The sequence below is a fragment of the Entelurus aequoreus genome, linkage group LG20, assembly GCF_033978785.1.
Source record: "Entelurus aequoreus isolate RoL-2023_Sb linkage group LG20, RoL_Eaeq_v1.1, whole genome shotgun sequence".
Lineage (NCBI taxonomy): Eukaryota > Metazoa > Chordata > Actinopteri > Syngnathiformes > Syngnathidae > Entelurus > Entelurus aequoreus.
In genome coordinates, this window is record NC_084750.1 from 5,721,721 (window position 1) to 5,738,391 (window position 16,671).

Below are 16,671 nucleotides of genomic sequence, written 5' to 3' on the forward strand. Positions count from 1 at the left end.
TTTACCCAGCAACAAGTCTCCGATTAGCTTTCTATACAAGCCGAATACAAGGTTTCCCAGCACCCAGTATAGCACAGTGGGCAAGACTGTTGTCTTGGAATGAATGGTGCTGGGTTCAAATCCAGTAAGTTGACTTCCAATCTATGAACTTTGGTTGGAAGTGTCAGATGATATATTTCACCTCCACATGTAAAGAAAACAAAAAAAAAATTAACTAATTTAATTATTTTTTTAACTGTTCCAATTAACTTTTTTTTTTTTTTTAAACGTACCCAGGAGAGCTCATTGGTCAACGCTCTCTATTATTATGTTTTACTCCAATTCCCCCCACCTCAGGAATTACACTCACACGCTCACTCGCACACACTCATACACGCACACTCACTCGCACACACACACACACTCTCTCACACACAGGTAACCCCTGAGGTGTATTCATTGACTATTTGACAATTATTATTATCTTTAGTATTGACTTAATTTTTTAACTCTATGTTAATCAGGCAATGAGCACATAACATTACTCGATTTATGTCGTTTTGACGACATTCAGCCAAATTAATGATTACTTGTCTGGGGTTTGAACCAAGTACCCCTGTATTGGGAGCCCACAGTGTTGACCATTGAGCTATCCTGGGTCCCATCACACACTGATTTTCGCTCATATACAAATGCAATCAGTGGACTATGATAGAGGTGAAACAAAAACCTACAATTTCCTAGTAATGGATTTGAACCCCACACTACTGACTGAGAGGTAGCAGTCTTAACCACCATGCTAACAAGGGTCTTCTTATAACTTCATTTTTGTTCATATACAAATACAATCAGTGAACTATTCTAGAGGTCAAAGAAAACTAAACTTTCGAAGTAACAGATTTGAACCCACCACTACTGACTGAGATGCAGCAGTCTTAACCACTATGGTATCATGGGTCTTGCTGAGTTGGGATTCTGGGGAGCCCACAGTGTTGACTATTAAACTATCCAGAGTCTTGATGAATCATGATGTTTGTTTATTTACAAATGCAATCAGTGATATATGATAGAGGTAAAACAAATTCCTCAACTTTAAAAGTCAAGGATTTGAACTCAGTACTACGGACTCAGAGGCAGCAGTCTTAACCACTGTTCTATCCTGGGTTTTCTTCACTGATGTAATGGTGAACTAGTAAACTAGTAACCTATGATTGTGGTGAAACAGATACATAGAACCAACTATTTTTCGCCGGGAGAAGAGGTGACATCCCTGCAGCAAACACCTGCTGAGCGCGTCATTCTCGATGTGGGTGGTGCTTCACTTCAGTGTTCAGGTTTGCAGTTAAGTTGCAGTGATAACATAACATTTACAGTAGATTGTTACTGTGACTGATTTAGTAAGTAAGATGACATAAAAGTTCAACAGAAATGAAAGACAGTCGGCAGGATGTCAGAAGGAGACTTTTTTTTAATTGCAAACCGTTGATCCAACATTAAAACTTGTCATGACACTTTCTCAAACCAATCGCACATTTCAAAATAGGAGCGCTACGCTTTTCATCTTGTTGAACTACATTTAGGGTTTCTCCTTAATGTATGGCTTCCTGTTAGCCACCAAACCAAATAAAATAAAGTAATATAATGTATTGTAGAGTTCCGGCTGGCTGAAATAATCTGTAAATTCTTTTATGAGATGTTCTGGTCGAGTTGTCAATTTCAGAATGATTAGCAGGCTCAATATTACATTTTATTATTTAACAGAGAAGGTTAAAACATTGTCACACAGCGATATGAAGCCACCCTACGTGAAAATGATTTGTCTTGGGTACACTTATTAATGATGAAAAATGATACCTATCTGTGATTAATTTTGAGTTAACTAATCGCGGAAAATTATTTTAATTGTTTGACAGCCCTAATATATATATATATATATATATATATATATATATATATATATATATATATATATATGTATACATATATATATACATATATATATATATATATATATATATATATATATATATATATATATATATATATATATATATATATATATATATATATATATATATATATATATATATATATATATATATGTGTGTATATATTCATATATACGACCTCTATCGTAGTTCATTAAGCAAAGAGTCCCTGATTAGCTTTCTATACAAGCCGGATACAAATTTTAACAAGACCCAGGATAGCACAGTGGGTAAGACTGTTGACTTGGAATGAAGGGTGCTGGGTTCAATCCCAGGTAGGTTGGTAGCATTTTGTTCCACCTTAAGTCTCTGATTTGATTTTTATATGAGCCGGAAAGAAAGACTTACCAGTTCCACGATGGCCCAGTGGTTAAGACTCTTGATTAGAATTAAACAGTCCTGGGTTCAATACCAGTCGGTTTGACAGTATTTTATTCCACTGGGTTATAGTGTAGTTTACCCAGCGACAAGTCTCTGATTACCTTTCTATATGAGCCAGAAAGATATCTTCGCAATACCCAGGATGGCCCAGTGGTTAAGAATCTAGACATGCAATAAACAGTCCTGAGTTCGATACCAGTCGGGTTGATTGTATTTTGGTCCAACTCTTGTGTATTTTACCCAGCAAAGAGTCCCTGATTAACTTTCTATACAAGCCGGATATCAGAATTTGGAAGTCCCAGGATAGCACAGTGGGTAAGACTGTTGACTTGGAATGAAGGATGCTGTGTTCAATCCCAGGTAGGCTGGTAGCATTTTGTTCCACTTTAAGTCTCTGATTAGCTTTTTATATGAACTGGAAATAATTATTTACCAGTGCCAGGATGGCCCAGTGGTTAAGACTCTTGATTAGGATTAAACAGTCCTGGGTTCAATACCAGTCGGATTGATAGTGTTTTATTCCACTGGTTTATAGTGTAGTTTACCCAGCAACAAGTCTCCGATTAGCTTTCTATACAAGCCGAATACAAGGTTTCCCAGCACCCAGTATAGCACAGTGGGCAAGACTGTTGTCTTGGAATGAATGGTGCTGGGTTCAAATCCAGTAAGTTGACTTCCAATCTATGAACTTTGATTGGAAGTGTCAGATGATATATTTCACGTCCACATGTAATGAAAACAAAAAAAAATTAACTAATTTAATTATTTTTTTAACTGTTCCAATTAACTTTTTTTTTGTTTTTAATCGTACCCAGGAGAGCTCATTGGTCAACGCTCTCTATTATTATGTTTTACTCCAATTCCCCCCACCTCAGGAATTACACTCACACGCTCACTCGCACACACTCATACACGCACACTCACTCGCACACACACACACACTCTCTCACACACACACACAGGTAACCCCTGAGGTGTATTCATTGACTATTTGACAATTATTATTATCTTTAGTATTGACTTAATTTTTTAACTCTATGTTAATCAAGCAATGAGCACATAACATTACTCAATTTATGTCGTTTTGACGACAATCAGCCAAATTAATGATTACTTGTCTGGGGTTTGAACCAAGTACCCCTGTATTGGGAGCCCACAGTGTTGACCATTGAGCTATCCTGGGTCCCATCACACACTGATTTTCGCTCATATACAAATGCAATCAGTGGACTACGATAGAGGTGAAACAAAAACCTACAATTTCCTAGTAATGGATTTGAACCCCACACTACTGACTGAGAGGTAGCAGTCTTAACCACCATGCTAACAAGGGTCTTGTTATAACTTCATTTTTGTTCATATACAAATACAATCAGTGAACTATTCTAGAGGTCAAAGAAAACTAAACTTTCGAAGTAACAGATTTGAACCCACCACTACTGACTGAGATGCAGCAGTCTTAACCACTATGGTATCATGGGTCTTGCTGAGTTGGGATTCTGGGGAGCCAACAGTGTTGACTATTAAACTATCCAGAGTCTTGATGATTCTTGATGTTTGTTTATTTACAAATGCAATCAGTGATATATGATAGAGGTAAAACAAATTCCTCAACTTTAAAAGTCAAGGATTCGAACTCAGTACTACGGACTGAGAGGCAGCAGTCTTAACCACTGTCCTATCTTCACTGATGTAATGGTGAACTAGTAAACTAGTAACCTATGATTGTGGTGAAACAGATACATAGAACCAACTATTTTTTGCTCTGAGAAGAGGTGACATCCCTGCAGCAAACACCTGCTGAGCGCGTCATTCTCGATGTGGGTGGTGCTTCACTTCAGTGTTCAGGTTTGCAGTTAAGTTGCAGTGATAACATAACATTTACAGTAGATTGTTACTGTGACTGATTTAGTAAGTAAGATGACATAAAAGTTCAACAGAAATGAAAGACAGTCTGCAGGATGTCAGAAGGAGACTTTTTTTTAATTGCAAACCGTTGATCCAACATTAAAACTTGTCATGACACTTTCTCAAACCAATCGCACATTTCAAAATAGAAGCGCTAGGCTTTACATCTGGTTAAACTACATTTAGGGTTTCCCCTTAATGTACGGCTTCCTGTTAGCCACCAAACCAAACAAAATAAAGTAATATAATGTATTGTAGAGTTCCGGCTGGCTGAAATAATCTGTAAATTCTTTTATAAGATGTTCTGGTCGAGTTGTGAATTTCAGAATGATTAGCAGGCTCAATATTACATTTTATTATTTAATAGAGAAGGTTAAAACATTGTCACACAGCGATATGAAGCCACCCTACGTGAAAATTATTTGTCTTGGGTACACTTATTAATGATGAAAAATGATACCTATCTGCGATTAATTTTGAGTTAACTAATCGCGGAAAATTATTTTAATTGTTAGACAGCCCTAATATATAAATGTATATATATATATACACATATATACAGTATGAAGACTGGTGACTTGGAATGAAGGGTGCTGGGTTCAATCCCAGGTAGGCTGGTAGCATTTTGTTCCACCTGAAGTTTCTGATTAGATTTTTATAAGAGCCGGAAAGAATGACTTACCAGTTCCACGATGGCCCAGTGGTTAAGACTCTTGATTAGAATTAAACAGTCCTAGGTTCAATACCAGTCGGTTTGACAGTATTTTATTCCACTGGGTTATAGTGTAGTTTACCCAGCGACAAGTCTCTGATTACCTTTCTATATGAGCCAGAAAGATATCTTCGCAATTCCCAGGATGGCCCAGTGGTTAAGAATCTAGACATGCAATAAACAGTCCTGAGTTCGGTACCAGTCGGGTTGGTTGTATTTTGGTCCACCTCTTGTGTATTTTACCCAGCAAAGAGTCCCTGATTAACTTTCTATACAAGCCGGATATCAGAATTCGGAAGTCCCAGGATAGCACAGTGGGTAAGACTGTTGACTTGGAATGAAGGATGCTGTGTTCAATCCCAGGTAGGTTGGTAGCATTTTGTTCCAACTTAAGTCTCTGATTAGCTTTTTATACGAACTGGAAAGAATGATTTACCAGTGCCAGGATGGCCCAGTGGTTAAGACTCTTGATTAGGATTAAACAGTCCTGGGTTCAATACCAGTCGGATTGACAGTGTTTTATTCCACTGGTTTATAGTGTAGTTTACCCAGCAACAAGTCTCCGATTAGCTTTCTTTACCAGCCGGATACAAGATTTCGCAAGACCCGGGATAGCACAGTGGGTAAGACTGTTGACTTGGAATGAATGGTGCTGGGTTCAATCCCGGGTAGGTTCGCAGCATTTTGTTCCACTTTAAGTCTCTGATTTGCTTTTTATATGAGCCGGAAGGAATGACATACCAGTGCCAGGATGGCCCAGTGGTCAAGACTCTTGATTAGGATTTAACAGTCCTGGGTTCAATACCAGTCGGGTTGACAGTGTTTTATTCCACTGGTTTATAGTGTAGTTTACCCAGCAACAAGTCTCCGATTAGCTTTCTATACAAGCCGAATACAAGGTTTCCCAGCACCCAGTATAGCACAGTGGGCAAGACTGTTGTCTTGGAATGAATGGTGCTGGGTTCAAATCCAGTAAGTTGACTTCCAATCTATGAACTTTGATTGGAAGTGTCAGATGATATATTTAACCTCCACATGTAATGAAAACAAAAAAAAATTAACTAATTTAATTATTTTTTTAACTGTTCCAATTAACTTTTTTTTTGTTTTTAATCGTACCAAGGAGAGCTCATTGGTCAACGCTCTCTATTATTATGTTTTACTCCAATTCCCCCCACCTCAGGAATTACACTCACACGCTCACTCGCACACACTCATACACACACACTCACTCGCACACACACTCTCTCACACACAGGTAACCCCTGAGGTGTATTCATTGACTATTTGACAATTATTATTATCTTTAGTATTGACTTAACTTTTTAACTCTATGTTAATCAGGCAATGAGCACATAACATTACTCAATTTATGTCGTTTTGACGACATTCAGCCAAATTAACGATTACTTGTTTGGGGTTTGAACCAAGTACCCCTGTATTGGGAGCCCACAGTGTTGACCATTGAGCTATCCTGGGTCCCATCACACACTGATTTTCGCTCATATACAAATGCAATCAGTGGACTATGATAGAGGTGAAACAAAAACCTACAATTTCCTAGTAATGGATTTGAACCCCACACTACTGACTGAGAGGTAGCAGTCTTAACCACCATGCTAACAAGGGTCTTGTTATAACTTCATTTTTGTTCATATACAAATACAATCAGTGAACTATTCTAGAGGTCAAAGAAAACTAAACTTTCGAAGTAACAGATTTGAACCCACCACTACTGACTGAGATGCAGCAGTCTTAACCACTATGGTATCATGGGTCTTGCTGAGTTGGGATTCTGGGGAGCCCACAGTGTTGACTATTAAACTATCCAGAGTCTTGATGATTCATGATGTTTGTTTATTTACAAATGCAATCAGTGATATATGATAGAGGTAAAACAAATTCCTCAACTTTAAAAGTCAAGGATTTGAACTCAGTACTACGGACTGAGAGGGAGCAGTCTTAACCACTGTTCTATCCTGGGTTTTCTTCACTGATGTAATGGTGAACTAGTAAACTAGTAACCTATGATTGTGGTGAAACAGATACATAGAACCAACTATTTTTCGCTCTGAGAAGAGGTGACATCCCTGCAGCAAACACCTGCTGAGCGCGTCATTCTCGATGTGGGTGGTGCTTCACTTCAGTGTTCAGGTTTGCAGTTAAGTTGCAGTGATAACATAACATTTACAGTAGATTGTTACTGTGACTGATTTAGTAAGTAAGATGACATAAAAGTTCAACAGAAATGAAAGACAGTCGGCAGGATGTCAGGAGACTTTTTTTTAATTGCAAACCGTTGATCCAACATTCTGATTACTTGTCTGGGGTTCAAACCAAGTACCCATGTATCGGGAGCCCACAGTGTTGACCATTGAGATATACTGGGTCCCAGCAAGATGTGATTTTTGCTCGTACACAAATGCAATCAGTGAACTATGATAGAGGTGAAAAATACAACTTGAACTTCCAAGTCATGGATTTGAACCCCGTACTACTGACTGAGAGGTAGCAGTCATAACCATTGACCTATCCTGGGTCTTGTTGTGAGCATATGACATCTGTTGTAGTAAACTACAATTGAGGTGAAACAAAACATAGAACCAACTGGGATTCAAACCCAGTACGCCTTCATTAGGATCCGGCAGCGTTACCATCGAGCTATCCAGGGTCCAATTAAGTATGACTCCAGCCTATAAATAAATAAATATATATATATATATATATATATATATATATATATATATATATATATATATATATATCTATATATCTATATATATATATATATATCTATATCTATCTATCTATATATATATATATATATATATATATATATATATCTATCTATATATGTATATATATATATATATATATCTATCTATATATGTATATATATATATATATATATATATATGTATATATATATATATATATATATATATATGTATATATATATATATATATATATATATATATATATATATATATATATATATATATATATATATATATATATATATATATATATATATATATATATATATATATATAGACCTGTCACCTGAACCAAATAAATCATTTCTCACGCGTCATCATATTCAGGTTTAACATTTGTCTTACCTTCTTTCTGCAGCGACGGCAGTTTGTCCACCAAACAGATCCTCTTCCTTCAGAGACCCGTTTTACAGCGCAGGAGGAAAGACTTCAAGGTAGGTCAACGTAGTATCTTCATGTACTGTGATATATAATAATACTTCTATACATTCGTGTACTGTAATATCTAATAATACTTCTGTACATTCATGTACTGTAATATCTAATAATACTTCTATACATTCATGTACTGTAATATCTAATAATACTTCAGTATATTCATGTACTGTAATATATAATACTTATATACATTCATGTACTGTAATATTTGACAGTATTAGTGTACATTCATGTACTGTAATATTTGATAGTACTAGTGTACATTCATGTACTGTAATATTTGACAGTATTAGTGTACATTCATGTACTGTAGTATTTGATAGTATTAGTATACAATCATGTACTGTAGTATTTGATAGTATTAGTATACAATCATGTACTGTGGTATTTGATATTTGTGTATTCATGAACTGTGATATTTGATAGTATTTGTGTACATTCATGTACTGTAATACTTGATAGTATTAGTATACATTCATGTACTGTAATATTTGATTGTATTAGTGTACATTGATGTACTGTAATATTTAATAGTATTTGTGTACATTCATGTACTATAATATTCGATAGTTTTAGTGTACATTCATGTACTGTAATTGATAGTATTAGTATACATTAATGCACTGTAATATTTGATAGTATTAGTGTACACTCATGTATTGTAATATTTGATAGTATTACTGTACATTCATGTACTGTAATATTTGATAGTATTAGTGTACATTAATGTACTGTAATATTTAATAGTATTTGTGTACATTCATGTACTGTAATATTTGATATTAGTGTACATTAATGTGCTGTAATATTTAATAGTATTTGTGTACATTCAAGTACTGTAATATTTGATAGTATTAGTGTACATTCATATTTGATAGTATTAGTATACATTCATGTACTGTAATATTTGATAGTAGTATACATTAATGCACTGTAATATTTGATAGTATTACTGTACATTGATGTACTGTAATATTTGATCGTATTTGTGTACATTCATGTACTGTAGTATCTGATAGTATTTGTGCACATTCATGTGCTGTAATATTTGATAGTATTAGTATACATTCATGTTTGATAGTATTAGTATACATTCATGTACTGTAGTATCTGATAGTATTTGTGCACATTCATGTGCTGTAATATTTGATAGTATTAGTGTACATTCATGTTTGATAGTATTAGTATACATTCATGTACTGTAATATTTGACAGTATTAGTATACATTCATGTACTGTAATATCTGATAGTATTAGTATACATTCATGTACTGTAATACTTGACAGTATTAGTATACATTCATGTACTGTAATATCTGATAGTATTAGTATACATTCATTTACTGTAGTAGTATTTGACAGTATTTGTTGCGTTTGGTCAGCGGGAAAGAAGACGAGCTGAAACTGGTTCTGGTTCTGGTTCCAGTTGCTGACCCGGCGAGGTCGCCACAGGACCAAGAAGCACGCGAGCGGCGAGATGCTGGAGGAGGGCGAGGATCGCTCCCTGGTCCTCGACACGCAGATGGACACGCTGCGGCGTGCGGGCGACCAGCAGGCGGACGGGCTGCGGACGTGGAGCGGCGAGGAGGGGGAGGGGCACGCTGACAGGGACCGCCCCTTCCTGTCGGGCAGCCTGCCGTCCCTCGGGGAGCGGGAGGAGGAGACGGACGTTGACGGCGGTCCGGCGGCCAGGAAGACGGTGACATGGACGGACGTGTGTCGCGGAGGGGGAGGAGTCAGAGCGGACGTGAAGATGGAGCGCGTCCGACATCAGCTCTTTTCTGGCGTCTGTTGACGTATTGCTCCTTTTTTACCCGAGTACTGGCCTCTTCATTAGGCACGCCTGCACCATGAATATTCATCACCTCATTAGCATCAAACTAACTACCCCACCAGCTTCAGTACAACACTTTGAAAGAGAACAAGGTCTCCCACAACTTCTCCACTACAGCGGGGCCCGGGGCCCGCTCAAATATCAACACTGAATTAGTCGTCCCACATCATATTCAATCATTCTATCTGACATACAACCTTGTCAAATGGTATGAAATCACCTTCATCAAAAATATGTAAAAATGTATTGAACGCCTCATCTTTAGGCTGACTAGAAAAATAAATAGTCATCAAACATACGGCAGAAGAAGGGACTTCAATAACTGACTAAAAAATAAACAACACCCAATAATGTCCTTATAACTGCATTCATTTCTCAACTAAACTATCAATAAAATGAAAACCCAGCTTCACCACTTTAGTCATCGTCTTCTACGGCGGTCTTGTCATTACTGCCACAAGTGGTGGAAAAGTGTACTACAAGCCAGCACCATACGGACCACAGCTGAGTAGCAATTAGAAGCAGACTAGGATTGGTGAAATGATTTGGAGTGCATGAGAAATTTTCTTTGGTGTTTTAACCAACGTTAGAATGCAAACTGCGATCCTATTTAGATCAAATGTAAATAAAGCAGCTGGATGACAACAAATACACTTTTCCTGTTCTGCAGGTAGACATTTTACTGTGAGAACTAATATTATTAGCATCATGCGCGTTCACGTCCTTCATTGTACACGCACATTTACAATTTGCTACGAAAATGACTCACACCAACGACACTTTGATTAGTTCCAGCTGCAACAACACTCCTCTTTCCTCTGTAATTACTGTTATTGACTGGCAAGGATGGTGGCAATAGTGGAAGTTTCCTACAGCCAAAGCTGTTGTTTCCTGCTCTTTGCCGACGACGGGGGACTTGAACTAATGGAACATGAAGTGCTCCGCAACTGGAGCATTGTGACCACCATGTATCCCACAGGGCATCTTTAGCTGCACCACCTGGTGGACACCTTGTGTTACACTTTCACACGACTGAAGTCTTAGATTTCTGTGAGCAACAAAAACACGAGTGGTGTGCCAGCTTGTCTGATATTAGCAAAAAATCAGGTGTTTACCTGTGTGTGTGATATCATGTGCGATACAAGCAGTCCTACAGCCTGTTTACTTGTGTGTGATATCTCGTGCGATACAAGCAGTCCTGCAGTGTGTTTACTTGTGGATGATAAAATGTGCGATAAAGCAATCCTGCAGGGTATTTACTTGTGTGTGATATCAAGTGCGATACAGGCAGTCCTACAGCATGTTTACTTGTGTCTGTTTGCGTCGGATATCATGCCTGATACAAGCAGTCCTGCAGTGATTACTTGTGTGTCACATCATGTGTGAGACGAGCAGTCCTGCAGGGTGTTCATTTGTGTGTGATATCATCTGCAATTCAAGCACTCTTGCAGGGTGTTTACTTGTATGTGATATCATGTGCGATACAAGCAGTCCTGTTTACTTGTGTGTGATATCATGTGCGATACAAGCAGTCCTGCAGCCTGTTTACTTGTGCGTGATATCATGTGCGATACAAGCAGTCCTGCAGGGTGTTTACTTGTGTGTGATATCATGTGCGATACAAGCAGTCCTGTTTACTTGTGTGTGATATCATGTGCGATACAAGCAGTCCTGCAGCCTGTTTACTTGTGCGTGATATCATGTGCGATACAAGCAGTCCTGCAGGGTGTTTACTTGTGTGTGATATCATGTGCAATACAAGCAGTCCTGCAGGGTGTTTACTTTTGTGTGATATCAAGTGCGATACAGGCAGTCCTAAAGCATGTTTACTTGTGTCTGTTTGCGTCTGATATCATGCCTGATACAAGCAGTCCTGCAGAGTGTTTACTTGTGTGTGATATCATCTGCAATTCAACCACTCTTGCAGAGTGTTTACTTGTATGTGATATCATGTGCAATACAAGCAGTCCTGCAGCCTGTTTACTTGTGCGTGATATCATGTGCGATACAAGCAGTCCTGCAGAGTGTTTACTTGTGTGTCACATCATGTGTGATACAAGCAGTCCTGCAGGGTGTTTACTTGTGTGTGATATCATCTGCAATTCAACCACTCTTGCAGGGTGTTTACTTGTATGTGATATCATGTGCGATAAAAGCAGTCCTGCAGCCTGTTCACTTGTGTGTGATATCATGTGCAATACAAGCAGTCCTGCAGGGTGTTTACTTGTGTGTGATATCATGTGCAATACAAGCAGTCCTGCAGGGTGTTTACTTTTGTGTGATATCATGTGTGATACAAGCAGTTCTGGAGACGGTTTACTTGTGTGTGATATCATGTGCGATACAAGCAGTCCTGCAGCCAGTTTACTTGTGTGTGACATCATGTGCGATACAAGCAGTCCTGCAGCATGTTTGCGTCTGATATCATGTCTGATACAAGCAGTCCTGCAGTGTCTACTTGTGTGTGACATCATGTGCGATACAAGCAGTCCTGGAGACTGTTTACTTGTGTGTGATATAATGTGTGATACAAGCAGTGCTGCAGCCTGTTTACTTGTGTGTGACATCATGTGCGATACAAGCAGTCCTGCATGGTGTTTACTTGTGTGTGATATCATGTGCAATACAAGCACTCCTGCAGGGTGTTTACTTGTGTGTGATATCATGTGCGATACAAGCAGTCCTGCAGCCTGTTTACTTGTGTGATACCATGTGTAATACAAGCAGCCCTGCAGGGTGTTTACTTGTGTGTGATATCATGTGCAATACAAGCAGTCCTGGAGGGTGTTTACTTGTGTGTGATATCATGTGCGATACAAGCAGTCCAGCAGGATGTTTGTGTGTGATAGCATGTGCGATACAAGCAGCCCTGCAGGGTGTTTCCTTGTGTGTGATATCATGTGCAATACAAGCACTCCTGCAGGGTGTTTACTTGTGTGTGATATCATGTGCGATACAAGCAGTCCTGCAGCCTGTTTACTTGTGTGATACCATGTGTAATACAAGCAGCCCTGCAGGGTGTTTACTTGTGTGTGATATCATGTGCAATACAAGCAGTCCTGGAGGGTGTTTACTTGTGTGTGATATCATGTGCGATACAAGCAGTCCAGCAGGATGTTTGTGTGTGATAGCATGTGCGATACAAGCAGCCCTGCAGGGTGTTTCCTTGTGTGTGATATCATGTGCAATACAAGCACTCCTGCAGGGTGTTTACTTGTGTGTGATATCATGTGCAATACAAGCACTCCTGCAGGGTGTTTCCTTGTGTGTGATGTCATGTGCGATACAAGCACTCCTGCTGGGAGTTTGCTTGTGTGTGATGTCATGTGCGATACAAGCACTCCTGCTGGGAGTTTGCTTGTGTGTGATGTCATGTGCGATACAAGCAGCCCTGCAGGGTGTTTACTTGTGTGTGATATCATGTGCAATACAAGCAGTCCTGGAGGGTGTTTACTTGTGTGTGATATCATGTGCGATACAAGCAGTCCAGCAGGATGTTTGTGTGTGATAGCATGTGCGATACAAGCAGCCCTGCAGGGTGTTTCCTTGTGTGTGATATCATGTGCAATACAAGCACTCCTGCAGGGTGTTTACTTGTGTGTGATATCATGTGCAATACAAGCACTCCTGCAGGGTGTTTCCTTGTGTGTGATGTCATGTGCGATACAAGCACTCCTGCTGGGAGTTTGCTTGTGTGTGATGTCATGTGCGATACAAGCACTCCTGCTGGGAGTTTGCTTGTGTGTGATGTCATGTGCGATACAAGCAGTCCTGCTGGGAGTTTGCTTGTGCAGACCTACTTAACATCTAAATGTCCTCTAAAAAGAACACAATTTATTCAATTTCACAAAATGTAAACATGCTAGCAGCTACACAACAGCTAAGCACATAAGCGAGACATTAATAAAACAGGTCCTTAATTGAACTTTAACTCTCCAAAGCAGAAGTGAATTAGAAAATATCCAGCAACAAACGTGTCCGCATCATGATATGAATCCACAAACATATCAAAAGACTTCAGGGAAGTGTTAGAGGTGTCTCAAAAAAAGGAGCATATTTAGAAAGATATTTTCCTGAACAGTCGCACACATCACCCTCATCAAGGCACTGCACTTTTATTAGTGCTTATTCATCTTTTCTTAACACTGCTACTATTTATATCTGCTGACTGTTGTTGTGTGTGGCTTATTGGCGTTTTACTGGAGCGGTGCTCTTATTTTGAAGGCAACGACAATAAAGGTATTTTATTTCAACTTACGGCGTCATGCGCTTCGTCTCATGAATTATTACTCGGTGTCTGCAAAAACTTACACTTAAAGACAGCATAGGGTTAGATTTCTCCATACCGCACATTGATTCATTTCACTTGATCAAACATACTAAATAATATGGGTGGATCTCACGTGAGAGGAAGAGGGGTAGTCATTTCGCAATGCTGTCTTCTGAAAATGATGGAAAGCTCTGACGCTGTGGTCAAAGTTGGAATTGCCACAAAACACATTTTAAGAAATCCAACACTCTACTGCCATCTGGTGGCTAAATTGGATAGTGTATGGCAGAATTCGACACGTTTCATGTGTCAGGTAAAGCACATGAGTCCCCTTCCTGCTGTCTGCACTATGATTGGTCGAGGTTTGGAAGAGAAAAAGTTGCATCATTAGCAACATGAATGAGGGGAAGTGCAGGTGTACCTAATGATGAGTCCCATTGCACTTTGCTGCTCGGGTGTTGTTGAAAGAAAAAGTGTTGTTGTTGCACAATGAAAGTATTATTTGGACTTGTTTTACTACTTTCTCACAGGCCTGTTCACACAATTTGTGTTCATTTGTAGAATTTGGAGACGTTCTTCTGAGAAAGTGCCGTGCTAGAACTGAGCTGGCCCAAGAAACGGCCCTTTGTTAATTTCCAGAGAAACGTACTCTCTTACATGAACCGTAAGAATGATTGATGTGGAATGTTTATTTAGGCAGCCGTTGCTACGGAAACAGAGTATTCGTAAGCAGAGTTTCCTGTCATTGATGTTGTTACAACATTGCTATTTATTTCCGACTACTGTGGATGTGTTGTATTTACATAAAAATGGTGATAAATTAAGCGTTTCTTCAATCTCATTTATTTCCTCGCTGGAAACCAATGGGTGGCCCCCTGCTGAGAGGAATGTGGACCAATCAGAGGCCACCTGGAGGCTCCATGACAGTCTGCTGTGTAGCAGCTGGTTTTAAGCACGACAAGAAAAAGACTTTTGTAAGAATCAGTGGAGGATTTGGCACCTGGGAGCCGAGTAAAGGCTTGTTTTCGGTCCAATTTCCCTTGTGGATCGTTAAAGTTTGTCTAAGTCCAAGTCTAATAAATATCCCATGTTCACATTGTCACCTGCACCACAAACACGGCGTCATCCTGGTCCCAAGTGGGCAGGATGCTGATGATGTCACTACCACCACTTCTCAAACACGATCCTGTCCTGTGCCAGGCCCAGGTCCCGGAGGGTTCTGGAGATGGCCTCAATCATGGGTGGAGGTCCACAGAGGTAACATAAAGTCCTTTCTGGGTCCACGTGAGCCCGCAGTTCCTCTGCTGTGATTCTTTGCCCTGCAGGATCAAACTTCCTTTTATTAGAAACTAATTCAAACTGCTTTTATTGCCAGTTGTATGTGAACAGCGGGAGAGTGCATTTCACATAGCGTGGGACTCACGTCTGTGGGAGTGGAATCACATCTTTTGGCTGCTGAATAAGTCAGCTATTTATTTAGCAGGAAAAGACTGATTATCAGCGCCATTATTTGGCATTTTAAAACATAAAATAAAATGATAGTAAATAATAATAGATGTTTCTTAACTAAACTGTCAATAAAACTAAAGGAAAATACAGCGTCACCACTTTAGTCATCATTTTAGCGCTAAAGAAACTTCTCTGACTTTAGTTTGATATTGTCATTACTGCCACAAGTGGTGGAAAGGTGTACTACAAGTGAGTACCGCTGAGATATGTCATTTTGGCGGGCCTCTAGGGGGCGCTCAAAACCCAACAATGTGAAGAAACACTGCACTGGACCCAAGCAATCGGAGCATGCTTAGTATGGTGGCCACTGATTGGCTCAGCCTCAGGCAGCCTTCCTATGATGTTGGATGAAAGGACTGCAAAGATGATTACCGTATTTTTCGGAGTATAAGTCACTCCGGAGTATAAGTCGCACCGGCCGAAAATGCATAATAAAGAAGGAAAAAAACATATATAAGTCGCACTGGAGTATAAGTCGCATTTTTTGGGGAAATGTATTTGATAAAAGCCAACACCAAGAATAGACATTTGAAAGTCAATTTAAAATAAATAAAGAATAGTGAACAACAGGCTGAATAAGTGTACGTTAGATGACACATAAATAACCAACTGAGAACGTGCCGGGTATGTTAACGTAACATATTATGGTAAGAGTCATTCAAATAACTATAACATATAGAACATGCTATACGTTTACCAAACAATCTGTCACTCCTAATCGCTAAACCTGATTAAATCTTCTACGTCTAGTCTCTTACGTGAATGAGATAAATAATATTATTTGATATTTTACGGTAATGTGTTAATAATTTCACACATACAGTAAGTCGCTCCTGAGTATAAGTTGCACCCCCGGCCAAACTATGAAAAAAAC

General features: G+C 39.0%; 2 protein-coding genes across 4 annotated transcripts in view; one reads left to right on the forward strand and one right to left on the reverse strand.

Annotated features, from left to right (window-relative positions):
• rftn1a (raftlin, lipid raft linker 1a) overlaps nt 1–9,994 on the forward strand; it is a 106,933-nt gene extending 96,939 nt beyond the window's left edge. For 2 of the 3 annotated variants that reach the window (XM_062029287.1, XM_062029289.1), the window contains 2 exons: nt 8,105–8,180; nt 9,611–9,994. In XM_062029287.1, coding sequence (XP_061885271.1) covers nt 8,105–8,180; nt 9,611–9,979 — 445 coding nt within the window. In that variant the 3' untranslated portion in view covers nt 9,980–9,994. Of the gene's footprint in view, nt 1–8,104; nt 8,181–9,566 lie in introns of all 3 variants that reach the window. The other variant, XM_062029288.1, reaches the window with a different exon arrangement.
• A 3,854-nt stretch (nt 9,995–13,848) lies between these two features.
• The window catches only part of LOC133635544 (oxidoreductase NAD-binding domain-containing protein 1-like), a 23,000-nt gene continuing 20,177 nt past the window's right edge, over nt 13,849–16,671 (reverse strand). The window contains exon 8 of the mRNA XM_062028750.1: nt 13,849–15,607. Within this exon, the coding sequence (XP_061884734.1) occupies nt 15,450–15,607 (158 nt within the window). The 3' untranslated portion in view covers nt 13,849–15,449. The remainder of the gene's footprint in view (nt 15,608–16,671) is intronic.